This window comes from Rhinoderma darwinii, chromosome 13, assembly GCF_050947455.1.
Source record: "Rhinoderma darwinii isolate aRhiDar2 chromosome 13, aRhiDar2.hap1, whole genome shotgun sequence".
NCBI lineage: Eukaryota > Metazoa > Chordata > Amphibia > Anura > Rhinodermatidae > Rhinoderma > Rhinoderma darwinii.
The window spans coordinates 10,258,318-10,278,471 of record NC_134699.1 but is presented as its reverse complement, the minus strand read 5'-3'; the positions used below and the strand labels follow the sequence as shown (position 1 = coordinate 10,278,471).

The following is a 20,154-nucleotide window of genomic DNA, read 5'->3' as shown; positions in this document are numbered from 1 at the left end:
CCAGCTTTGTGAAAATCTTTGCCCCACGAATTCTGTCGAAGAGCTGAGATTAGCAGCAAGGGGTACTTTTACCATGATTTGGTTCAAACCTCCACAATCGATACATGGACGAATAAATCCATCTTTCTTCTTTACAAAGAAAAATCCGGCTCTGGCCGGGGAGGAAGACTTCCGGATGAACCCTCTCTCAATGTTCTCCTCGACTTAAGCCGACATGGCCTGGGTGTCTGGCAAGGAGGAAAAACTTGTCCACAAGGTGGTGAGACGTCAGGGAGCAGTTCAATAACAATTATAGGAGCGATGGGGACAGAGAGCCCCTGCCTCCTACTTACTAAAGACGTCCTCAAGCTGGCATAATGTGTGGGTAGATCGGAGAGTGAATGAGGCAGTGGAGGCAAAACAGGACAAAGCTGCAGCAGGCAGCGGTGGAGACACTTGGATTCCCAATGAAGGACCTCTCCGGCAGTCCAGTCAAGAACCAGAGCATGTAGACGAAGCCAAGGCAGGCCCAGCAGAATGGGATTGACAGCTTTTGGCAAGACGAGAAAGGCAATATGTTCCGAGTGGAGGATTCTGACTTTTAGTGTCAGCGGTCCCTTGATGGACAAAATAGGATCGGGCACTGGTAGTCCATTCACAGAGGCAACAGCCAGAGGTCTCTCCAGAGGTACCATGGGCAAACAGAGACAATCTACTAGATCCTGCTGAATAAAATTTGCAGCCTCTCCGGAATCCAGATAGGCAGAAACTGTGTGTGATTTCTCTCCAGAGAAAATGCTTACTGGAATAGATAATTTGGGAGGGGATTTGGTATTTTTCCTCCTAGGGTTGTCTTTCCAACCAACCCTAGGTGCTGGAGTTTCCTGGCTTTTGTGGACATCTACGCTCCAAATGGACTTTGTGGCCACAATACACGCGCAGACCTGAGGAGCATCTGTGCAGCCTCCTGATCATACAACTTGATTCTGTCCACCTGCATTGGCTCTTCAGGTGGAACAACTGGAGAAGGCAGCAGGGGTCTCTGGAACGTGGATGCCAGTGTATAGGACCATTGTTCTCGACGAACCTCCTGAGCACGTTCCTGGATCCTCAAGTCAATCTAGGTCACCAACAGGATAAGAGCATTCAGGGTGGAAGGACAATCGCGAGCTGCGAGCACATCCTTGATGTGTGGCGACAGTCCTTGCCAGAAAGTGCCAGCTCCGCCGCCAGTGTACGGAAGGAGATGACATACTCTCTGACAGTCGATTCCCCTTGCTTGAGAGTCAGCAGTGAGGCAGCGGCAGAAGTTGTTCGACCTGGTTCCTCAAACACCATACGAAAAGTCTCTAGAAATAGCGACAGATCAGAAAATTACGGACGCTCATGTTCCAAGATGGGGTTTGCCCATGCCAGGGCTTTGCCGGAGAGGAGGAAAATAATGAACGCAACTTTGGCCTCATCAGCGGGGAAGAGGTGAGCACGTAATGTGAAATGGATGGTACAATGATTGATGAACCCTCAGCAGGTCTTGGGATCCCAGTCATAGCGAGGAGGTAGAGGTAAGACATTGCAGGACCAAGTTAGGCGGGAGAGGTAGCAGGAGGTGAAGCAGCAGGAACAGCCAAAAGAGGCGCAAGATGATTCAAACAACTTATGATAGTGTTCACCGTCTGCAATAGTTGGTCCTGACGTGCCAGGAGGTCACGCAGGTCTGTTTGCATTACTTGTACGGCAGACTTGGGTTGGCCAGCAGGTTCCATGGCCTGAGCGTACAGTCACAGTCCTGGGATATGTACACCCACTAGACCGCTCCGCCATAGCGGAGAGGCAGCTGACCAAACAACAGTCTATGCAAAAACTATTTAGCACAAGGGTACCTGTAAGAGACAGACACGAGGTGTAGCAGAGACTGGCACAGATGGTTCTTGGTGTGGGAGAGGATACCAGACGTGGCAGATGATACACACACGACTCAAACAATAGGCTCAGGAACAAACACAGCAACCGGATACGGGAACACTGGGAGCAGGATAACACTAAGAGACCATTTACAGTACGAACACGGGTAGACAACGACAACAACAACTCAGGCAAGCGGTAAGACTATTCTACCACAAGAAGGGACAATATAATAAATATCTGTATAGGAGTTTCTATCTGATGGTTATTTTATTCCTATAATTTTCTCAGCGTAGGGTGTTGCAGGAGGTGATCTAGCATAGAGTTAATGGTAAGTATACAGGTTCCTTAAAAAAAAAAAAAACACCTAAAATGTAAGTGGAGCACCATACAGCTGCATTTTCCCTCATCTGAAATGGAGAACATGAGGGCAATTAAATCTGTCTTAATCTAGTTCTAGATGCCATCCTACTGCCCTCCTGTCACCCCTCAGCAGATGACATGCAGAGAGACATTTCTTCTGAGTGCTTGTGCTGCAGCCACGCACTCGCTGCCACCATTATTTCTGTATTTGTACAGTCAGCAGTTTTACTTTAATTATAAAGCAAATTGCATATTTTTTTGCATTGCCCCCTTTTTATGCATTAATAGTTCCCTAGCAAAACTACTGTCAATTTCAGTAGCAGAAACTTTTTTGCCAACTTAAGTAAAACTAAACAAACAGGTTGTATTATTGGTTCAGACCTTCTGTGGCGTCAGGTTTTACGCTGCCGCAGACGTGTAATTGAGGTGGATTGGGGCCAAAGGCACAAAGTACTTCACTAATTAAAGCACCTGTACATGGCTGACTTGTGCCGCCTGTGGGCACTCTGCTCCAGGGTCGTTTATTCACAGATCAATGGCAGGAATTTCCTTGCAGTGACAAGTCGGCCTTGATTATACCACAGCTGGATCCTTACAATGCCAATTATTTAATATACTGCTGTAACATTTTTCTTCTCAAACACAGGGAAAGCGTTGTAGCATCTTTTGCATTCCCGCAAGTATTCAAGGTTTTCATGGGTAGTTTGTATTCCAAACTAAATTAAATGTACATTTGTTGGGTAAAACATGTGAGGGGATGGAAAGTCTGCAGAAATAGAAAGGTGAAGTAACCTTGAGAGAAGCACCATGTTTCTGGGTTAGATGTTAGTCACCTTGTAACATGACCTAACACTTCCCCACTACTGGCACAGTTTAGTGGTCTCTGCCCTTTAGATCAGCAGTCTCCGGTCAGGATCTGTACGTCTCCTGCTTTGCAATTAAAGAGTTGGACAGATGTTGATCCCGGCTGATCCCGAGAAAATTCCTGTGTTGGAGATGTCAATGACCTTCCTATTGATGATGAGGTTCTTCATGCACCCCTGGTAAGGAGAAAATTGGTGCTCTGCAATTGGATTCTCTTCTGCTATAAAGCAAAGAAAACACAATCATTAATAAAGTTTCAGTAAAAGAGGTTCCATAACAACAGCAGCTGCACACGAGAACTGCGGCTACTGGAGCTGAATAACATTTAATTCATGTGGAGTCTGCCAGTTAGTTTGGTTTAAAGCCCCATTTATATTGTTTATATTTCAAATCAATGCATTATTACCCAATTCCGTAAAAATCCGTGTAAAAATCAGTGCACTTCATTTCAAATCAGTGAATATGTTCTATCCTTCCCAAACCTATTTGGTCAAGATTGATGTTGCAATAATTTTTTTAATAGGACTGCAAATTTTGTAGATGAAGTCTTATCCAGTTTTCACCCGTCCTCGGTCATTGAGGCGTCAGCTGCCGTTCACAAGAGAGGTCATTAATAAGGCTCTGTACTCAATCCCACACTTCGATCAGTCTTTATACAGAAATGATTACTCTGACACTGTATACCTGCTCTGTATTCATACCAATCTGTGACCAACATAGGACACTTATTAAGGGAATTGAATGAAACTATAGACGACATATAGTGTACAAGTAATAACGAACAGGATGAGGCGATTTATCCTTCCCTGAAGTAAACCAGTAGAATACAGAATGGTTCAGCCCTCGCTCCCCCTCCCCTTATGCTGTGAAAGTGACTAGTTCTGGTGTCATAGGACTACAATCATGCTGTGGTCTTGGTAACATCCACTCGCTCTACTGTAGGGTGTAGCTTTCCATTGGACTCCGTCACTGATATCCAGTGCAGAGTCATAGCACCAAGGCAGAAGAAAACACACACAACCCTGTATAGCTTTATTTCAACTCCAGCTTTTAAAAGAATAATACATGTTTCCCAAAAATATAAGAAGTAAACTAAGCATTTAGTGTAAAACTTCAAAAATTAAAGTGTACCTTCTAACACCATATTTTTTGCTTATCTATAGATGTAATCTATATAAAAAGTAGTCACTGTGTACATACATTACTTATCCTGTACTGATCCTGAGTTATTTCCTGTATTATACTCCAGAGCTACACTCACTATTCTGCTGGTGGAGTCACTGTGTACATACATTACATTACTTATCCTGTACTGATCCTGAGTTACATCCTGTATTATACTCCAGAGCTGCACTCACTATTCTGCTGGTGCAGTCACTGTGTACATACAGGACATTACTTATCCTGTACTGATCCTGAGTTACAGCCTGTATTATACTCCAGAGATGCACTCACTATTCTGCTGGTGGAGTCACTGTGTACATACATTACATTACTTATCCTGTACTGATCCTGAGTTACGTCCTGTATTATACTCCAGAGATGCACTCACTATTCTGCTGGTGGAGTCACTGTGTACATAAATTACATTACTTATCCTGTACTGATCCTGAGTTACGTCCTGTATTATACTCCAGAGATGCACTCACTATTCTGCTGGTGGTCACTGTGTACATACATTACATTACTTATCCTGTACTGATCCTGAGTTACATCCTGTATTATACTCCAGAGATGCACTCACTATTCTGCTGGTGCAGTCACTGTGTACATACATTACTTATCCTGTACTGATCCTGAGTTACAGCCTGTATTATACTCCAGAGCTGCACTCACTATTCTGCTGGTAGAGTCACTGTGTACATACATTACATTACTTATCCTGTACTGATCCTGAGTTACGTCCTGTATTATACTCCAGAGATGCACTCACTATTCTGCTGGTGGAGTCACTGTGTACATACATTACATTAATACAGGATGTAACTCAGGATCAGTACAGGATAAGTAATGTAATGTATGTACACAGTGACTCCACCAGCAGAATAGTGAGTGCAGCTCTGGAGTATAATACAGGATGTAACTCAGGATCAGTACAGGATAAGTATACTCCAGAGCTGCACTCACTATTCTGATGGTGGAGTCACTGTGTACATACATTACATTACTTATCCTGTACTGATCCGGAGTTACATCCTGTATTATACTCCAGAGATGCACTCACTATTCTGCTGGTGCAGTCACTGTGTACATACATTACTTATCCTGTACTGATCCTGAGTTACAGCCTGTATTATACTCCAGAGATGCACTCACTATTCTGCTGGTGCAGTCACTGTGTACATACATTACATTACTTATCCTGTACTGATCCTGAGTTACATCCTGTATTATACTCCAGAGCTGCATTCACTATTCTGATGGTGGAGTCACTGTGTACATACATTACTTATCCTGTACTGATCCTGAGATACAGCCTGTATTATACTCCAGAGCTACACTCACTATTCTGCTGGTGGAGTCACTGTGTACATACATTACTTATCCTGTACTGATCCTGAGTTATATCCTGTATTATACTCCAGAGCTACACTCACTATTCCGCTGGTGGAGTCACTGTGTACATACATTACTTATCCTGTATTGATCCTGAGTTACGTCCTGTATTATACTCCAGAGCTGCACTCACTATTCTGCTGGTGGAGTCACTGTGTACATACATTACATTACTTATCCTGTACTCATCCTGAGTTACAGCCTGTATTATACTCCAGAGCTGCACTCACTATTCTGCTGGTGGAGACACTGTGTACATACATTACTTATCCTGTACTCAGCCTGAGTTACATACTGTATTATACTCCAGAGCTGCACTCACTATTCTGCTGGTGGAGTCACTGTGTACATAAATTACATTACTTATCCTGTACTGATCCTGAGTTACAGCCTGTATTATACTCCAGAGCTGCACTCACTATTCTGCTGGTGTAGTCACTGTGTACATACATTACTTATCCTGTACTGATCCTGAGTTATATCCTGTATTATACTCCAGAGCTACACTCACTATTCTGCTGGTGGAGTCACTGTGTACATACATTACATTACTTATCCTGTACTGATCCTGAGTTACATCCTGTATTATACTCCAGAGCTACACTCACTCTTCTGCTGGTGGAGTCACTGTATACATACAATACTTATCCTGTACTGATCCTGAGTTATATCCTGTATTATACTCCAGAGCTACACTCACTATTCTGCTGGTGGAGTCACTGTGTACATACATTACATTACTTATCCTGTATTGATCCCGAGTTACGTCCTGTATTATACTCCAGAGCTACACTCACTATTCCGCTGGTGGAGTCACTGTGTACATACATTACTTATCCTGTACTCAGCCTGAGTTACATACTGTATTATACTCCAGAGCTGCACTCACTATTCTGCTGGTGGAGTCACTGTGTACATACATTACATTACTTATCCTGTACTGATCCTGAGTTACATCCTGTATTATACTCCAGAGCTGCACTCACTATTCTGCTGGTGGAGTCACTGTGTACATATATTACATTACTTATCCTGTACTGATCCTGAGTTACAGCCTGTATTATACTCCAGAGATGCACTCACTATTCTGCTGGTGCAGTCACTGTGTACATACATTACATTACTTATCCTGTACTGATCCTGAGTTACATCCTGTATTATACTCCAGAGCTGCACTCACTATTCTGCTGGTGGGGTCACTGTGTACATACATTACTTATCCTGTACTGATCCTGAGTTATATCCTGTATTATACTCCAGAGCTACACTCACTATTCTGCTGGAGTCACTGTGTACATACATTACATTACTTATCCTGTACTGATCCTGAGTTACATCCTGTATTGTACTCCAGAGATACACTCACTATTCTGCTGGTGGAGTCACTGTATACATACAATACTTATCCTGTACTGATCCTGAGTTATATCCTGTATTATACTCCAGAGCTACACTCACTATTCCGCTGGTGGAGTAGCTGTGTACATACATTACTTATCCTGTATTGATCCTGAGTTACGTCCTGTATTATACTCCAGAGCTGCACTCACTATTCTGCTGGTGGAGTCAAGGTGTACATACAGGACATTAATTATCCTGTATTGATCCTGAGTTAGGTCCTGTATTATACTCCAGAGATGCACTCACTATTCTGCTGGTGGTGTCACTGTGTACATACATTACTTATCCTGTACTGATCCAGAGTTACAGCCTGTATTATACTCCAGAGCTACACTCACTATTCTGCTGGTGGAGTCACTGTGTATTTTTTTTTTTATGAGCTTTACTTCCCGTTCTTATAAAAAAAAAAAAAAGAAGAGGGGTGGGGCCCCTCATACTTTCTGTTGCCCATCCCAGGCCTTGATCTTGTCCTGGTTCTTTGCTCAGTCTCCCGGTTATAAGCATGCACATTACACTAGCAGTCGTGCAGATTCTCTAAAACACGCACGTAACGCAAGCCGCATTGTACTCACACACAAAAAAAAAACAACCACATAAAAACACAAAACCCACCACAAACTGCCAAATACTAACCCGGTACTCCACCAATATAGAGGGTTCCCCAGTTCCTGATGTGAGAGGACGGACTGACCCCCACGAAATGGTTTCCTTCAGTGTCCACATCCAGTTGGATCACATTACTTCCTTTAATGACTGTGATGGAGCAGAAAAGAAATGTCTTGAGTATACAGTCTCTTACAGGAGAATCGAAAGGTGTCCGCAGCGTGTAACAGATACTGACCGGCGATGGTGTGCCACTGGCCATCACACAGAGGCTGCCGCAGATCAACCCATGTAGAGGAGTGTTTACCTGTTACATCCGTCAGAACCACTGACACCTGAGGAAGAGAAAAGAGAATGAGATGGCAAATCTCTATAGAAGAGAATGACCAGGAGGACTCGGTGTAATCCCTACCTTTCTATCAGCCAAGGACAGGGAGATGGCGTAACCCTCCTCTGTGTGTATATGGAATATAAGTCCAGACGGGTGCATCGGCCGCACCTCTATCTTTAGCTCTAGATCCTGCCCCACATCAATCAAGTTGCCTGAAAGAAAGCGATTCTATGAGTTTTGGGGGAGATGGGAATGTCTATATATTTCTCCCCAGAAACAGTGCCCCACATGGCTGTGTCTGGTATTGCAGCTCAGCCCTCCAGACTACTTTCTGTACATTGAGGCGGTGTCACTGCTATAACATTCATTTCCAACATTTCTTATTTTTCTACCAGACACAGAATACGGGTTCATAATGGCAATTGAGAATCAGACAATCTGCCTATAGCAAAACAATTCCGTACCAAATGTTAGAAATCCACGGTCCGAGAAGAAGAGCCCATGTTCTGTGAAGCCCTCAAAACATGGGGTGACCCCTGCAGCTTTTGTTGGGTTGTCTAGGGATTTCCCATCCATCTTCAGGTTCCTTAGACATCCATGGAAACCATTCAGCGTGGCGTCCTGAGACACAGAGAAGATAAATCAGTCTCCACCAGAACCCCCATCATCTCTGCTGAACATGTTCCCTACTATCATTGTGTTTCCCCACTCACCAGGTTGTCCGGACGGTTCCTTAGAGCAGGGACGCCGCCAATGTACACCAGGCCTGCTAAGGATAGGACGGAGCCTGGGGGGAGCAGCCCACTTTGAACCTTGAGGCCATCTATAACCAGGCGGAGCTTGTTCTTCTCCTTTCCGAAGAAAATCTAAAAAGCCAAATATTTCATTATTGCCGATGATACAGCATCGTTGTGGTACGGTGTCCGTAATGTGCACATGGAGACGCCGCTGTATATCAATATTCAGCTGTATAACCAAAATAACTACAGCTACACATTAACCCCTTAATGACCGGGCCTGAAAAGACCTTAAAGGAACAGTGTCCTCACAAATTATTTTTTTATATGTTAAAGATGTTAGTGCTTTATTAAAAACGTTTATATTCATTTGTGTGTTTGTGTTTTACTTTCTTATTTTTACACTTTTTCTTCCCTATGGGGGCTGCCATTTTTTTTCCATTTCTGTCTGTGTCGATTAACGACACAGACAGACATGGAATACGGCAGCCACAGTCCCATAGGGACTGCGAACGGCTCCCGTCCCATTGACTTCCGTGTACGGCGTCTGTGTGGGAACTGCGCATGCGCCGCTCCCACACAGTCCAATTCGAAATTGGCGCCGTCCGGCGCCATTTTCCTGTGGACCGGAAGTCGCGGCCGGACAGTAATATTACTACTTCCGGTCGCGGCTTCCGGATTTGTGCACTTGGACCAGCGGCAGCAAACGGAGCGGACGGGCCGGAGGGAGCCGCGGCGGCAGGAGCAGGTAAGAGATTTCAATGTATGTTAGTGTTTGTGTGTGTTTACTACTGTATGTAAACCTACTACACTGTGGGTTAGCTCAAAAAATGGCGACACACAGTGTAGGAGGTTACACCGTTCAAACCCCTCGTTTATCCCGGCACTAGCCAGGATAAAGGAGGGGGGGGATGCTGAGAGCTCACTAGAGCGAGGGCTTTTAACCCATTGTTGCAATGCTGCAATTTTGGGAATAGCTCCATCTAGTGACCAAAAATGGGTAGTATTATAAATTAGAATTAATTTATAATATTTCCTGACTCGTGAAAAAAATAAAAAAAATTTAAACAATGTTTAATCACCCACACACTAAATGTTTAATTTTTTAAAAAAAAAACATGTTTTTCTGGCAACACATTCCCTTTAATGACCAGCCCAATTTTTCAGTTTTTTGCCTCTCTGCGTTTCAGCATCCATAACTTTTTTATTTTGTTCATTGACGTGGCTGTACGGGCCTTGTTTTGTGCAAGAGAAATAGTATTTTTTTCCCCACAGTTCGGGGGGTAATAAAATTTCTTTTACAGCGTGAATATAGGAAAAAGCGATTCTCTGCATAGTTTTTCTTGGTTATTTTTTATCCCGTTCAACTTTCACGCTAAATAACCCATTCGATTAATTCTTCGGGTCATTACGGTCGTGTAGATACCTAATATGTGTCGTTTTTTTTGTTTTTATTTAGTGTAGGAGCAATAAAATATATTTTATGCAAAATAAAGACTTTTTGTGACTTTTTTTTTCTGTTTTTGTTACTTTTTTTTTTAATCCCATCAAGGGATAAGTTTATTTGTAACTTTTTTTTTTTTTTTACTTGTAATGTATTAGCATACTTCTGTACGCTAATACATTACACTGTGTCACTATGACACAGGCTGCTGATCGAGCAGCACATAGTGTGCCCGAACAGCAGGCAAACGGAACAGACAGCACTGGGGTCCTTTGTAGGTCCCCAGGGATGACTGCAGAGGGATTCCCCTTTGTTTGATCACATCACCGGAATCCCGATGATATGATCAAAGAGGGGAATTCCCTTTGATCATGCCGCGGTCACGGACCGCGGTAATCAAAGGGTTAAACAGCTGGGGTCCGAATGTTTTCCGACCCCAGCTGTGTTCAGGAGGCTTCTCTAAGATCAGGAGCTGCAAGTTACATCTCCTGCTTAGAGCATGAGCACTCATCTGCCTCTTCTACAGCGACGCCAAAAGACAGTGGGCGATCAGGAAGGAGTTAAGAGAATGATCTATCCATAAAAACGAGACCCATGAGGATGGCATGCCTCCAGGAACATAGACTTGGTCATGCTGGGAGTAGTAGTTTCACAACAGCTGGAGGTATAAACTTACGGTGTGCCATTGCCCATCAGTGTACTTTTCTTTACTTCGCAGCCGATGTGATTTTCCACGGACGTTCAACATGAGGACAAATCGGGCGTTGGAGACATAGAGAGATAAAGAAGAGGCTCCACGCTCATCACCCGCATAGAAGAGAAGACCATTGGAAGAGTTCAGCCGAACAGCCATGGAGAAGTGGAATCTATTTACGATGGAAAAGACAAAACGCGGTGAAAACCTGACACGAGCAGGGAGTGCAGGGGCATCCGGGCCCTTATGTCTGAGTGGGCCCCTCTGCCATGTATGAGGATATCAGTACTATGTATGGCATGTGCTACCTGGAGAATCTCGCTGTACACAAAGCATTGTTACCCAGCTAATTTGTACCGGAGCTCGAACTTTCCACAGTACATACCGGTTTTGGAAGGAACCAGGGATATTGGTGAATTCCAGATGGCTGGATGCCGATCCTCCAAATCTCAATGCCCCCTTTAAAGGTTTGGGTACGTGACATGAGGAGTTTTGCAAGTGTTGGAGTTCCATCAGTGCCAGCTTCCTCTGCCGCGCCTGCCAAAATGGAGATGTGGATGACTGTGATGTTATATATACGGTGGACAATGAAGACACGAACTAGAAGACGCGGAGGAGACCATTCTCCACGATCCTTCACCTTCGTTTTGAGTTTATCCTTCCGCACCAGCACTCTGATTTCTTGGGGTCGTTCCTCGGAGACGTCTTCACATTTCATGGTGACGTTCACACTACGATCGTTCTGCTGCAGATCCAGAACCACCTGAGGTTCAGTGATCCTGTAGAAATAGTGATATAAAGGTGGTCATGGGTGAGAATATGAACAAGTAACGATACAGAATATAAGGGGTTATTACAGGATAATACAATTATATCCGGAGCTTGTGATAAAACACAATTACATCATTGAACATTACAATTCACCCATCGGTTTTACATAGTTGAGGTCATTAAATCTAGCATCATGCTCCTGAAATACTTTGTGCTGCTGGGAACCCTGTTCTTTCATATATATATATATAATCCTCAGTCTGTGGCCTCCCAACTCTCCCTCTGTCACATTGATTAATACTCACATGGGTGGACAGGTCATTGCCTACCACAAGATGAAGACACTCCCCTCCTGAAATACTCTGCACAGCTGGGGTACCCCAAACATTGTGGCAGCAGACTCTTTCATACACAGGCTTGTCCATGTCTTACCTTTTTACAAAGACATTGCTGATGCAGCCACTAAAGTTGGTTGGGCTGGCGCTATCTGGTGCCCCTCCAAGGAGTAAACTGTTGCTGGGAGCATCCTGTCGTCTCCTCCGGCCTCCCTGTGATAGTCGCCCGCTCCCTTGTAGTTCATCATCCACATAAAGCCGCAACCTGCACAATGAAACCAGTAGACTCAGTAAGAGTGCCTCATATGGCTCGCATGTCATTCATGATATACTTATGTCCGCTGCCAGCAGAGCTTGCAATCTATTTTTCCATTACGATCCCTCTATGTGATTCCCCAGTAATAGCGGCATGCACATCACATCCCCCGATATAATACCGTGTCCAGCTCAGTCTTACTCATTCTTATTGCTGTACAGAGACAGGTAGTGTCTGGACCCATCGGAGTATGGAGTTTTGGAGGTGAGCTGAGTGGCCAGAAGCTTCACCGACAAGCGACCATTCTGGAAAGCCACCTGGCACAGCCCTTCCTGCAGAGAGCAAAGCATCGTGGGAATTAATACAACGACAACCATGTGACTGGGATGTTAAAACAGACACTTCATGTAAAAAAACAAAACAGGAATTGTGGGTAATATGTACTCCGTGGTGTACATAAAGCAGAGAGAGCCTAATAGAAGAAAACATCAATGGGGCCCCTACTAGTGCTGGTTTATGTCATCACAACTTACCACCCCGGGGTAGGATGCCCGTACTCACCAAAGAGAGGAGGCATCACCCGCTGGCCATTTCCCCCATCACTTGTTTGCTATGGTTGTAGTGATGGAGGGAGATTTATGACAACTCAGAGGAAAAGGGGGATAGAAGCAACCTGAAGTGGGGACCCTCCTCTCATGGTCCCCTGACAAGATGGGATTTACCATTTCTATGGCCTCATAGCAGTTGTAGTGTCTGTCCCAATAGTTTGTACATTATACATTAGTCAGACTCTTCTAATCGTAGCCCTCACCTCATTAGTATGGTAATACATCAGCCCATTACTCTGACTTGTCTGGAAGCCAAAGCCGGCATAGAAGTCATCCTGGAAGTTAGGTACGTTCTTCAGGTTCATCTTCAAATATCCATGCCCATTAAACTGAACGGACCTCGCAATCTGTGGGAACAGAGAAGAGCAGCCATGAAGACCAGGAGCTCCAGCCGCGTCCTGTATAGGGTATCGTGTATGGAGAACTCACCAGGAGGTCAGAGGTGCAGCCATAACTCACTCCAGTCGTGTTCATCCTCTTTAAGTCCACGTATTTCCCTAAAGCCTTGAGCCCCTTCATACAACCTCTGATGGAACCTCCGCTGGGGAAAATCTCCTTCAGGCTGGGAACAATGGAGAATATAATAAACCTTACAGTATTTGGGGGCTCTGGAGGAAGCACAATGGTGCCGACCCTCAAAATATCAGATTTCTGACCCCCATATATATAGTATGTACATACTAGTCCTTCTCATTGAATTAGAAAATCAAAAAGTTAAAAAGCATTTTTTGCTTTTAATGAAAACACAAAATTTAGTGTCTCAGAAAATCTGAATATTATATAAGCCCAATTTCAAAAATTACTTTTAATACCGAAATGTTGGTCTACTGAAAAGTATGTACAGTATCTGCCCTCAATACTTGGTCGGGGCATGAATTACTGCATCAATGCGGTGTGGCATGGAGGCGATCAGCCTGTGGCACTGCTGAGGTGTCATCAATGTGGCGTGGCATGGAGGCGATCAGCCTGTGGCACTGCTGAGGGGTTATCAATGTGGCGTGGCATGGAGGTGATCAGCCTGTTGCACTGCTGAGGTGTTATTAATGCGGCGTGGCATGGAGGCGATCAGCCTGTGGCACTGCTGAGGTGTTATGGAAGCCCAGGTTGCTCTGATATCGGCCTTCAGCTCGTCTGCATTGTTGGGTCTGGGGTCTCATCTTCCTCTTGACAATATCCTATAGATTCTCTATGGGGTTTAGGTCAGGCGAGTTTGCTGGCCAATCAGGCGCAGTGATTCTGCGGTTATTACACCAGGTATTGGTACTTTTGGCAGTGTGGGCAGGTGCCGAGCCCTGCTGGAAAATGAAATCCGCATCTCCATAAAGCGGTCAGCAGAGGGAAGCAAGAAGTGCTGGGAAATGTCCTGCTAGACGCTGCGCTGACTCTGGACTTGATATAACACAGTGGACCAACACCAGCAGATGACACGGCCCCCAAACCATCACCGACTGGAAACCTCACACTGGACCGCAAGACACTTGGATTGACGCCTCTCCACTCTTCCTCCAGACTCTGGGACCGAGGTTTACCAATGAAATGCAAAATTTACTTTCATCTGAAAACCGGACTGTGGACACTGAGCAGCAGACCAGTCTGTGTGAAGACTTAGGAAACCTTTGCAGGTGTTTTGTGATGATTCGCTGATTAGAGCGTCACACCATGAGTCTACGATCTGCAACTTTTACCCAATATTCAAAATTTTCTGAGACACTAAATTTGGGGTTTTCATAAACGGTTACCATAATCAACATTAAAAGAAAAAGGAAATAGATCACTCTGTGTAATGAATCTATAGAATATGAGTTTCACTTTTTGAATAGAATTACTGAAATAAATTAACTTTTTGATGATATTCTAATTCATTGAGCTGCACTAGTTTATATATATTTCCACGGAGGCAGAGGTCTTCAAACCAGGATCTACAAAAATCCTGAGTCGTCCTCTTCTGCCAAGGTGATAAAAAAAATTCTATTCAGCCGTTCCTTAGTAATATCTGTTTCTGGGAAAGCTGGGTGACAACCAATATGGCCGCTGTGACAACTCCCACAGGGGCGGTCACAGATAAACTAAGGACAACGCAAGGATTTATTTTTGCTCTGTGACAGAGATACGTTAAAATAGCCCTCAAGGGTGACATTAGTCAGGGTCACAAGGCCAAGACCCAGTAGCTTTGTCATGTTGAGGGCGATCACCTGATGTCACATGATTGTTGGAACGTATTCAGGAAGCGCAACTTTTGCGACTCTTGTTCGTTAACCAGTTTCTTAAAGCAACAAGGGAATTATCAAGAAAACCACATCTTCATATCACGATCATTATTTTTATGCTGGGTGCATAAATATAATGTAAGCTGCAGAGAAACATAACAGATAGGGGGCGCTGTGGTGCGGAGAAAAAAAGAAGCCATAGAAAATCGCTGCAGAAAGGCCTATGAGGTTCTTTACTCCTATCAACTCACCCCCCTGGAATATTCTCAGATGGAAGACCCCCGAGATAAAAGTATTGTGAAGACTCCAGGCTTCCCCCATCATATTCCACACTAAATACATTCAGCCTTTCAAATCGCACAAATATCCTTTTCTTCCCACCGATAACGGCCACGATCACCTGGATCTGAGGTAGAAGAACAAACGGCATTAGAAACACATTGAATATCGTAGCTCAGCCCTCACATGCCACTAGGTGGAGTTTTTGCCATTACCGCTTTAGAGGTGGAGGTGCTGACAACCAACGGGGATGCTTCGATCGGCTTCGCTCGCTCGGTTCCGCTTCCGATATTGTAATAGAGAGCGAGCTGACCCTCCTGTGCTGCCAGGCACACAAACTGGTCCTGTAAGAAGAGGATAGGACATTCAATATGGTCTAATTCCGCGTAATCGAGTAAATGAATGTGCATTAAGAGATGTAGCAGAGTTGAGTGTGACATTAGGTACAATGGTTGTGTTATTGGCAGTTTACAGAGGTAAACCTACAGAATTAACTTAACTCAAGAGAAACATTGTAAAGTGTATTGATTACCATTATAACACAGTTTATACATAGATTCTGCTTGTTGCTATTGGAAACAGTCAGCAAGCTTGTTGTCAGTCACTCCCCTTACAACTTAGTTGAGCTCCTTTAATGTTGCGGGATCGTTTTTCCTACATCAGATGACTGTATAGTGTCTGGTGTAAAGAGGAAACCTCCCAGAATGTAAATGGAGTATTTTCAATAGTTTGTGATCTGGAGACGGGCTAGTTACCTCTCCACCAAGGAAAAAGATGATTCCATTGTGAGAAACCAAGCGGACATCCATCTCAAACCTCTTGACGCCGGGAAGGGTCTCAAGCCTAATCTCTGCATATCCTGTCCCATCAAAGTAAGAGCCATCTGTGAGCCAGGGGTCCCCTGTAGATTTAGACCTAGGAATAAAACATATCACATAAGTCACGGGCAACCAGTGACCAAAGCACAAGGATTTATCCCTGTTCCTTTGTTTGGCTTTTTATAGTCATCGTTAAAAAAAAAAAATGTTAAAAGAACTCTCTGAGCAAAACCTATACACTGTGTTATATCTGGTGCTGGGCCTGAGGGGGCGGAGCATGACAACAATCCTCTCTTTAGTGTTCTTTGAATCCCCGTGTCATGCTCCGCCCCCTCAGGCCTTGAACTAAGCAATATGTTTCACTTTAAGTGTTTCTTTTGATATCATATATAAATTATATGGGACAAGACTTGAAACAAGAAAAGGTAAACATCACTGCGCCTTAATAATGTGGCCTGAAAATGAGGTTACAATGAGATAATGACACTGGAACTGCGACACAGAAAACCCTACAGGGCATAGGTGAAGATGTGACGAGGCTTTGAGGTATTGATGGTGGCGGTGTACCTGGGACAGGGCTTATCCTTTGTGGTGTCCAGTTGGAAGGTTCTCTCAAAGTCGTACAGGCTGATGGGTTTCTCGTTCAGAGTGTCCAGTTCAATGCAGCCCTTGAAGTTCGGATAGTTCAGTGCTGAAGGCGGCTGGAGAATAATGAGCGAGAAATAACCAGTTAATAATGAGATTCTGGTCAATGATCCAATTTATTCAATAATCCTAATATTCTGTTTTACGTCTAGAATATATAATCACACAATAGATCAAAGCAGCTACGGATCCTGCCGAAGGCTCAGGTTGTGGGAGTCGAAACGTCGCACTTTTGGGGTCAATAAAGTACCCTCTTTTTTTCTCCATAAGCCCTTGTGAGTGCTGCCTATTTACTGCTTTTTGTCTAGAGGGACAGTGGTCAGTTCCCGAAGTCTTGCACCCCCAACCATTTAAGCCCGTGCTTCTGGATTCTATTTTTGTATCCAGCTAGCTAGAGAGATATGAGATCGGATAGATTTATATATATATTTAGATAAATTTCTCTAGATTGGCTCCCATATGAAGTTTTTGTTTTCAAGTCTTATAATCGGCTACTATGTGGCAATCACGGGGTAGTGCAGGGAGAGGAGTGTTTTACCTTGAATTCTGCAGGGTACCCTCCCACATAGAAAACCACTCGTCGGGGGTCCAGGTTTAGCAGTCCCTGGTCGCCGCTGGCTGTGCTGTCTCCTTTGTACTCATGTAAATTCTCCTTGGTTACAAAGATGGACATCTGGGCGTACTGCAGGATCCTGTCAGGAGAGGACGAGGTCAGATGAAGAGGGGAGACATGACAGAAAACATCAAACAGCTACAGAGGATTCTCCTTCCCTCCAGGACACCCCCATGATACAGATCCTCTCCACGCATCACGAAGAACTTGCACAAAATAAAAAAATTTCTTGGTCAGAAGTGGATAAAAATCCAGAGGTTCCAGACCATCGGACTCTACGCTTATACCTACAATCACATATATGTATTTGCGCAGCTCATAAAGATCACAGTGAAGTCTCTACCGCCGGATTAAAGGACTTTTCCATAAATAGTTAAAGTTCAACATGCAATGTGCTCACCTTTCTATGACGACGGTGACAAACTGCTCCTTGATGTCCTCATTAGCGGACAGGTAAGTTGGTTCCTGATCCCCGAGACGATAGATGCACTGAAGTCTGTTACCTCTCAAGACCAAGCCGAGGTAGTCACCCTGACCCTGGGGAACACACAAAAAAGTTACCGTCATCAAAAGGGGAAGAAACAAAGTCTCCTCCTCCAGGCTAGTAAGGCAGCCAAGTAGATTGTGATCAACTAGTAGATGTCGGACAGGTCCTGAGTAGATCACTCATAAGGACCCTGCAGTCTTCAGTTTGGAGCCCGAACCACATACGTCAGTCACATGACCTTATCCGGTGATCACCTATTGGATGATCGGGCCATAGGATGAGGTCACATGGTCACTGTATGGACAACCCCTCTGTATTATACAGTAGATTTCTAGGTCACCAAAGTAGCTTCCTCCGAGTCTAAAGCATTAATAAAGAGTTATCTAAAATTTTAACTGCCCCCCTCATATTTATTTTGTGTCTATTCACACAATGCAGACAAAATGCTGCGGTTTTGTGAAAATTGAGGAAAAAAAAAATAAAATGCGATTTGACTGCACCGTGTGAATAAGTGCTAAAAAGTAACATTAAAGTGGTCACAATGTTGACAATGATTTTGTGTCATCCTTACATCCTTGTGTCCGAGGAACATCACAAAACGCGTGGGGTCAGCTTCAGCTTGTCGCTTCTTTTTATTTTGTGGGTTGGGGTTCTGGATGTGCAGTTTGAGGTAGGTGTGGGCTGCCAGATCAGGCAGGTTCCCCGGGGTACGTAGCTGAACCGCAGAATTGCCATTAAATTTCACCGGGACCCTTACCTGGAGAGGGAGAGTGAATGAGGGTAAAAGAGAGGGAGAAAAGTCTGGTTAATGATCGCTGAAATGTTAAATATACACCCCCAGCCAATCAAACCACAGCTCTAGTTAAAGGAGAACGCCACCATTAATGTTACACTACAGCAAGAAATGACAATGTCCCAGCAATGTGGCCAGAACTACTTTCTGATTTCTTACTGCTTTGCCACATAGACAGACAGTGTAGTTGTCCTCTGAATATTTGAAGCATGTGTATGGGGGAGGAGCCTTGACAACTCTGCTCTCGCAATCTACGCACCTTGCTGGCGGCATCCCTGGCCTGTGAGATCAGTTGTCGGATACGCTGGATACTGTCTGAGATGCTGTTGTTTTGTCCCTGTTGGTCCTCCAGTTTATTCAGTTTGTCCAGAAGAAGTGGGATGGTGTTTTCCAGGTTAGACACTTAAAGAAACAGAGAGAGAAATACATTAAAACAGTTGTAGAAATGACTTGCAGGTGTAAAGGTTCTACTACGCCAAATGCCCACTTGACCCGCCATGCATTGCTCGGTCCGAGTTGTTAACGCTTTTGCGGGGTGGATCAGAAGTGGTTACACCATGTACGGGAGACTCTGACAGCTGGTTGGTTGATCCATGTTGTTCCGGATCCCCATTATTTGAATTACCAGTAGATTTAGCATCATCTACAGCCTTGTTCACGTCTTCGTTCTTCATGTTCCCATATTTATCCTTCCACTCGTCAAGGTTCTTCTTGATATCGGTCAGCGCGGTCTGCACCCTGGTGGCCGTGTTGTTGGCTTCCGCTGCTTTGATTTTGGCTTTCGCTATTTGATCGGTAACATTATCTGGAAGACATCAAAGAAGTTGTGAAAACGCAATCAAGGCCTTCAAAATCCATGTATCCTCGTGGTCACACTGTTATATGGTGAACGTCTATGGGGAGCGAACCTATAAAGGCATGATGGGAACATATATTTCTCAAGGCCACTTATAGTAATGCTACGACATCATATATATATATATATATGTGTGTGTGTGTGTGTACATCTGTGCATGTATCTGTTTATCTATCTATTTAGTTATCTATCCACTATTTATCTATGTATCTATGTATGTGTGATAGTTTGTGTTTATGTTTATATATATATATATATATATATATATATATATATATATAGATCTTATGCTTTACTAGACCAAGTTGTTTTGTAAATGTGGACGCTCGGTAAGTGGCACGGGGACTATTTGCTGTGCTCTTGCAGTCACTCTTGGCCGGCAGGAGCTCCTCATATTTGGTTGCGATGGAAACCATTCAGGGATTTTTACCTCGTGTCGTGCTGATTTTGTCCATGACGGATCTCAGCTCAGATTGAAGCTTTTCTTTCTTAGTCTTGCCGTCCTGAAGCTTATTTTTCGCCTCCTGCAGCTTCTTCAGGACATCTGTGGAAAGAGGAGGTCAACAAGTCTCTCCACGACTCCGAATGACACAATCTGCTAAAACAAGTCAT

At 44.1% G+C, this 20,154-nt stretch overlaps 1 protein-coding gene across 4 annotated transcripts in view; it reads right to left on the bottom strand.

The window, feature by feature from the left end:
* Nucleotides 1–2,833: 2,833 nt before the first annotated feature.
* Nucleotides 2,834–20,154, bottom strand: part of LAMA5 (laminin subunit alpha 5) — a 99,423-nt gene continuing 82,102 nt past the window's right edge. For 3 of the 4 annotated variants that reach the window (XM_075845280.1, XM_075845282.1, XM_075845283.1), the window contains 23 exons: nucleotides 19,973–20,086; nucleotides 19,312–19,491; nucleotides 18,946–19,088; nucleotides 18,465–18,650; nucleotides 17,807–17,943; nucleotides 17,332–17,485; nucleotides 16,716–16,849; nucleotides 16,086–16,245; nucleotides 15,546–15,674; nucleotides 15,303–15,457; nucleotides 13,274–13,406; nucleotides 13,048–13,191; nucleotides 12,438–12,568; nucleotides 12,078–12,245; nucleotides 11,515–11,653; nucleotides 11,260–11,411; nucleotides 10,857–11,046; nucleotides 8,713–8,865; nucleotides 8,464–8,620; nucleotides 8,081–8,211; nucleotides 7,907–8,003; nucleotides 7,699–7,818; nucleotides 2,834–3,328 (listed from right to left, as the gene is read on the bottom strand). In XM_075845280.1, the coding sequence (XP_075701395.1) occupies nucleotides 3,183–3,328; nucleotides 7,699–7,818; nucleotides 7,907–8,003; nucleotides 8,081–8,211; nucleotides 8,464–8,620; nucleotides 8,713–8,865; nucleotides 10,857–11,046; nucleotides 11,260–11,411; nucleotides 11,515–11,653; nucleotides 12,078–12,245; nucleotides 12,438–12,568; nucleotides 13,048–13,191; nucleotides 13,274–13,406; nucleotides 15,303–15,457; nucleotides 15,546–15,674; nucleotides 16,086–16,245; nucleotides 16,716–16,849; nucleotides 17,332–17,485; nucleotides 17,807–17,943; nucleotides 18,465–18,650; nucleotides 18,946–19,088; nucleotides 19,312–19,491; nucleotides 19,973–20,086 (3,353 nt within the window). In that variant the 3' untranslated portion in view covers nucleotides 2,834–3,182. The remainder of the gene's footprint in view (nucleotides 3,329–7,698; nucleotides 7,819–7,906; nucleotides 8,004–8,080; nucleotides 8,212–8,463; nucleotides 8,621–8,712; nucleotides 8,866–10,856; nucleotides 11,047–11,259; nucleotides 11,412–11,514; nucleotides 11,654–12,077; nucleotides 12,246–12,437; nucleotides 12,569–13,047; nucleotides 13,192–13,273; nucleotides 13,407–15,302; nucleotides 15,458–15,545; nucleotides 15,675–16,085; nucleotides 16,246–16,715; nucleotides 16,850–17,331; nucleotides 17,486–17,806; nucleotides 17,944–18,464; nucleotides 18,651–18,945; nucleotides 19,089–19,311; nucleotides 19,492–19,972; nucleotides 20,087–20,154) is intronic. The other variant, XM_075845281.1, reaches the window with a different exon arrangement.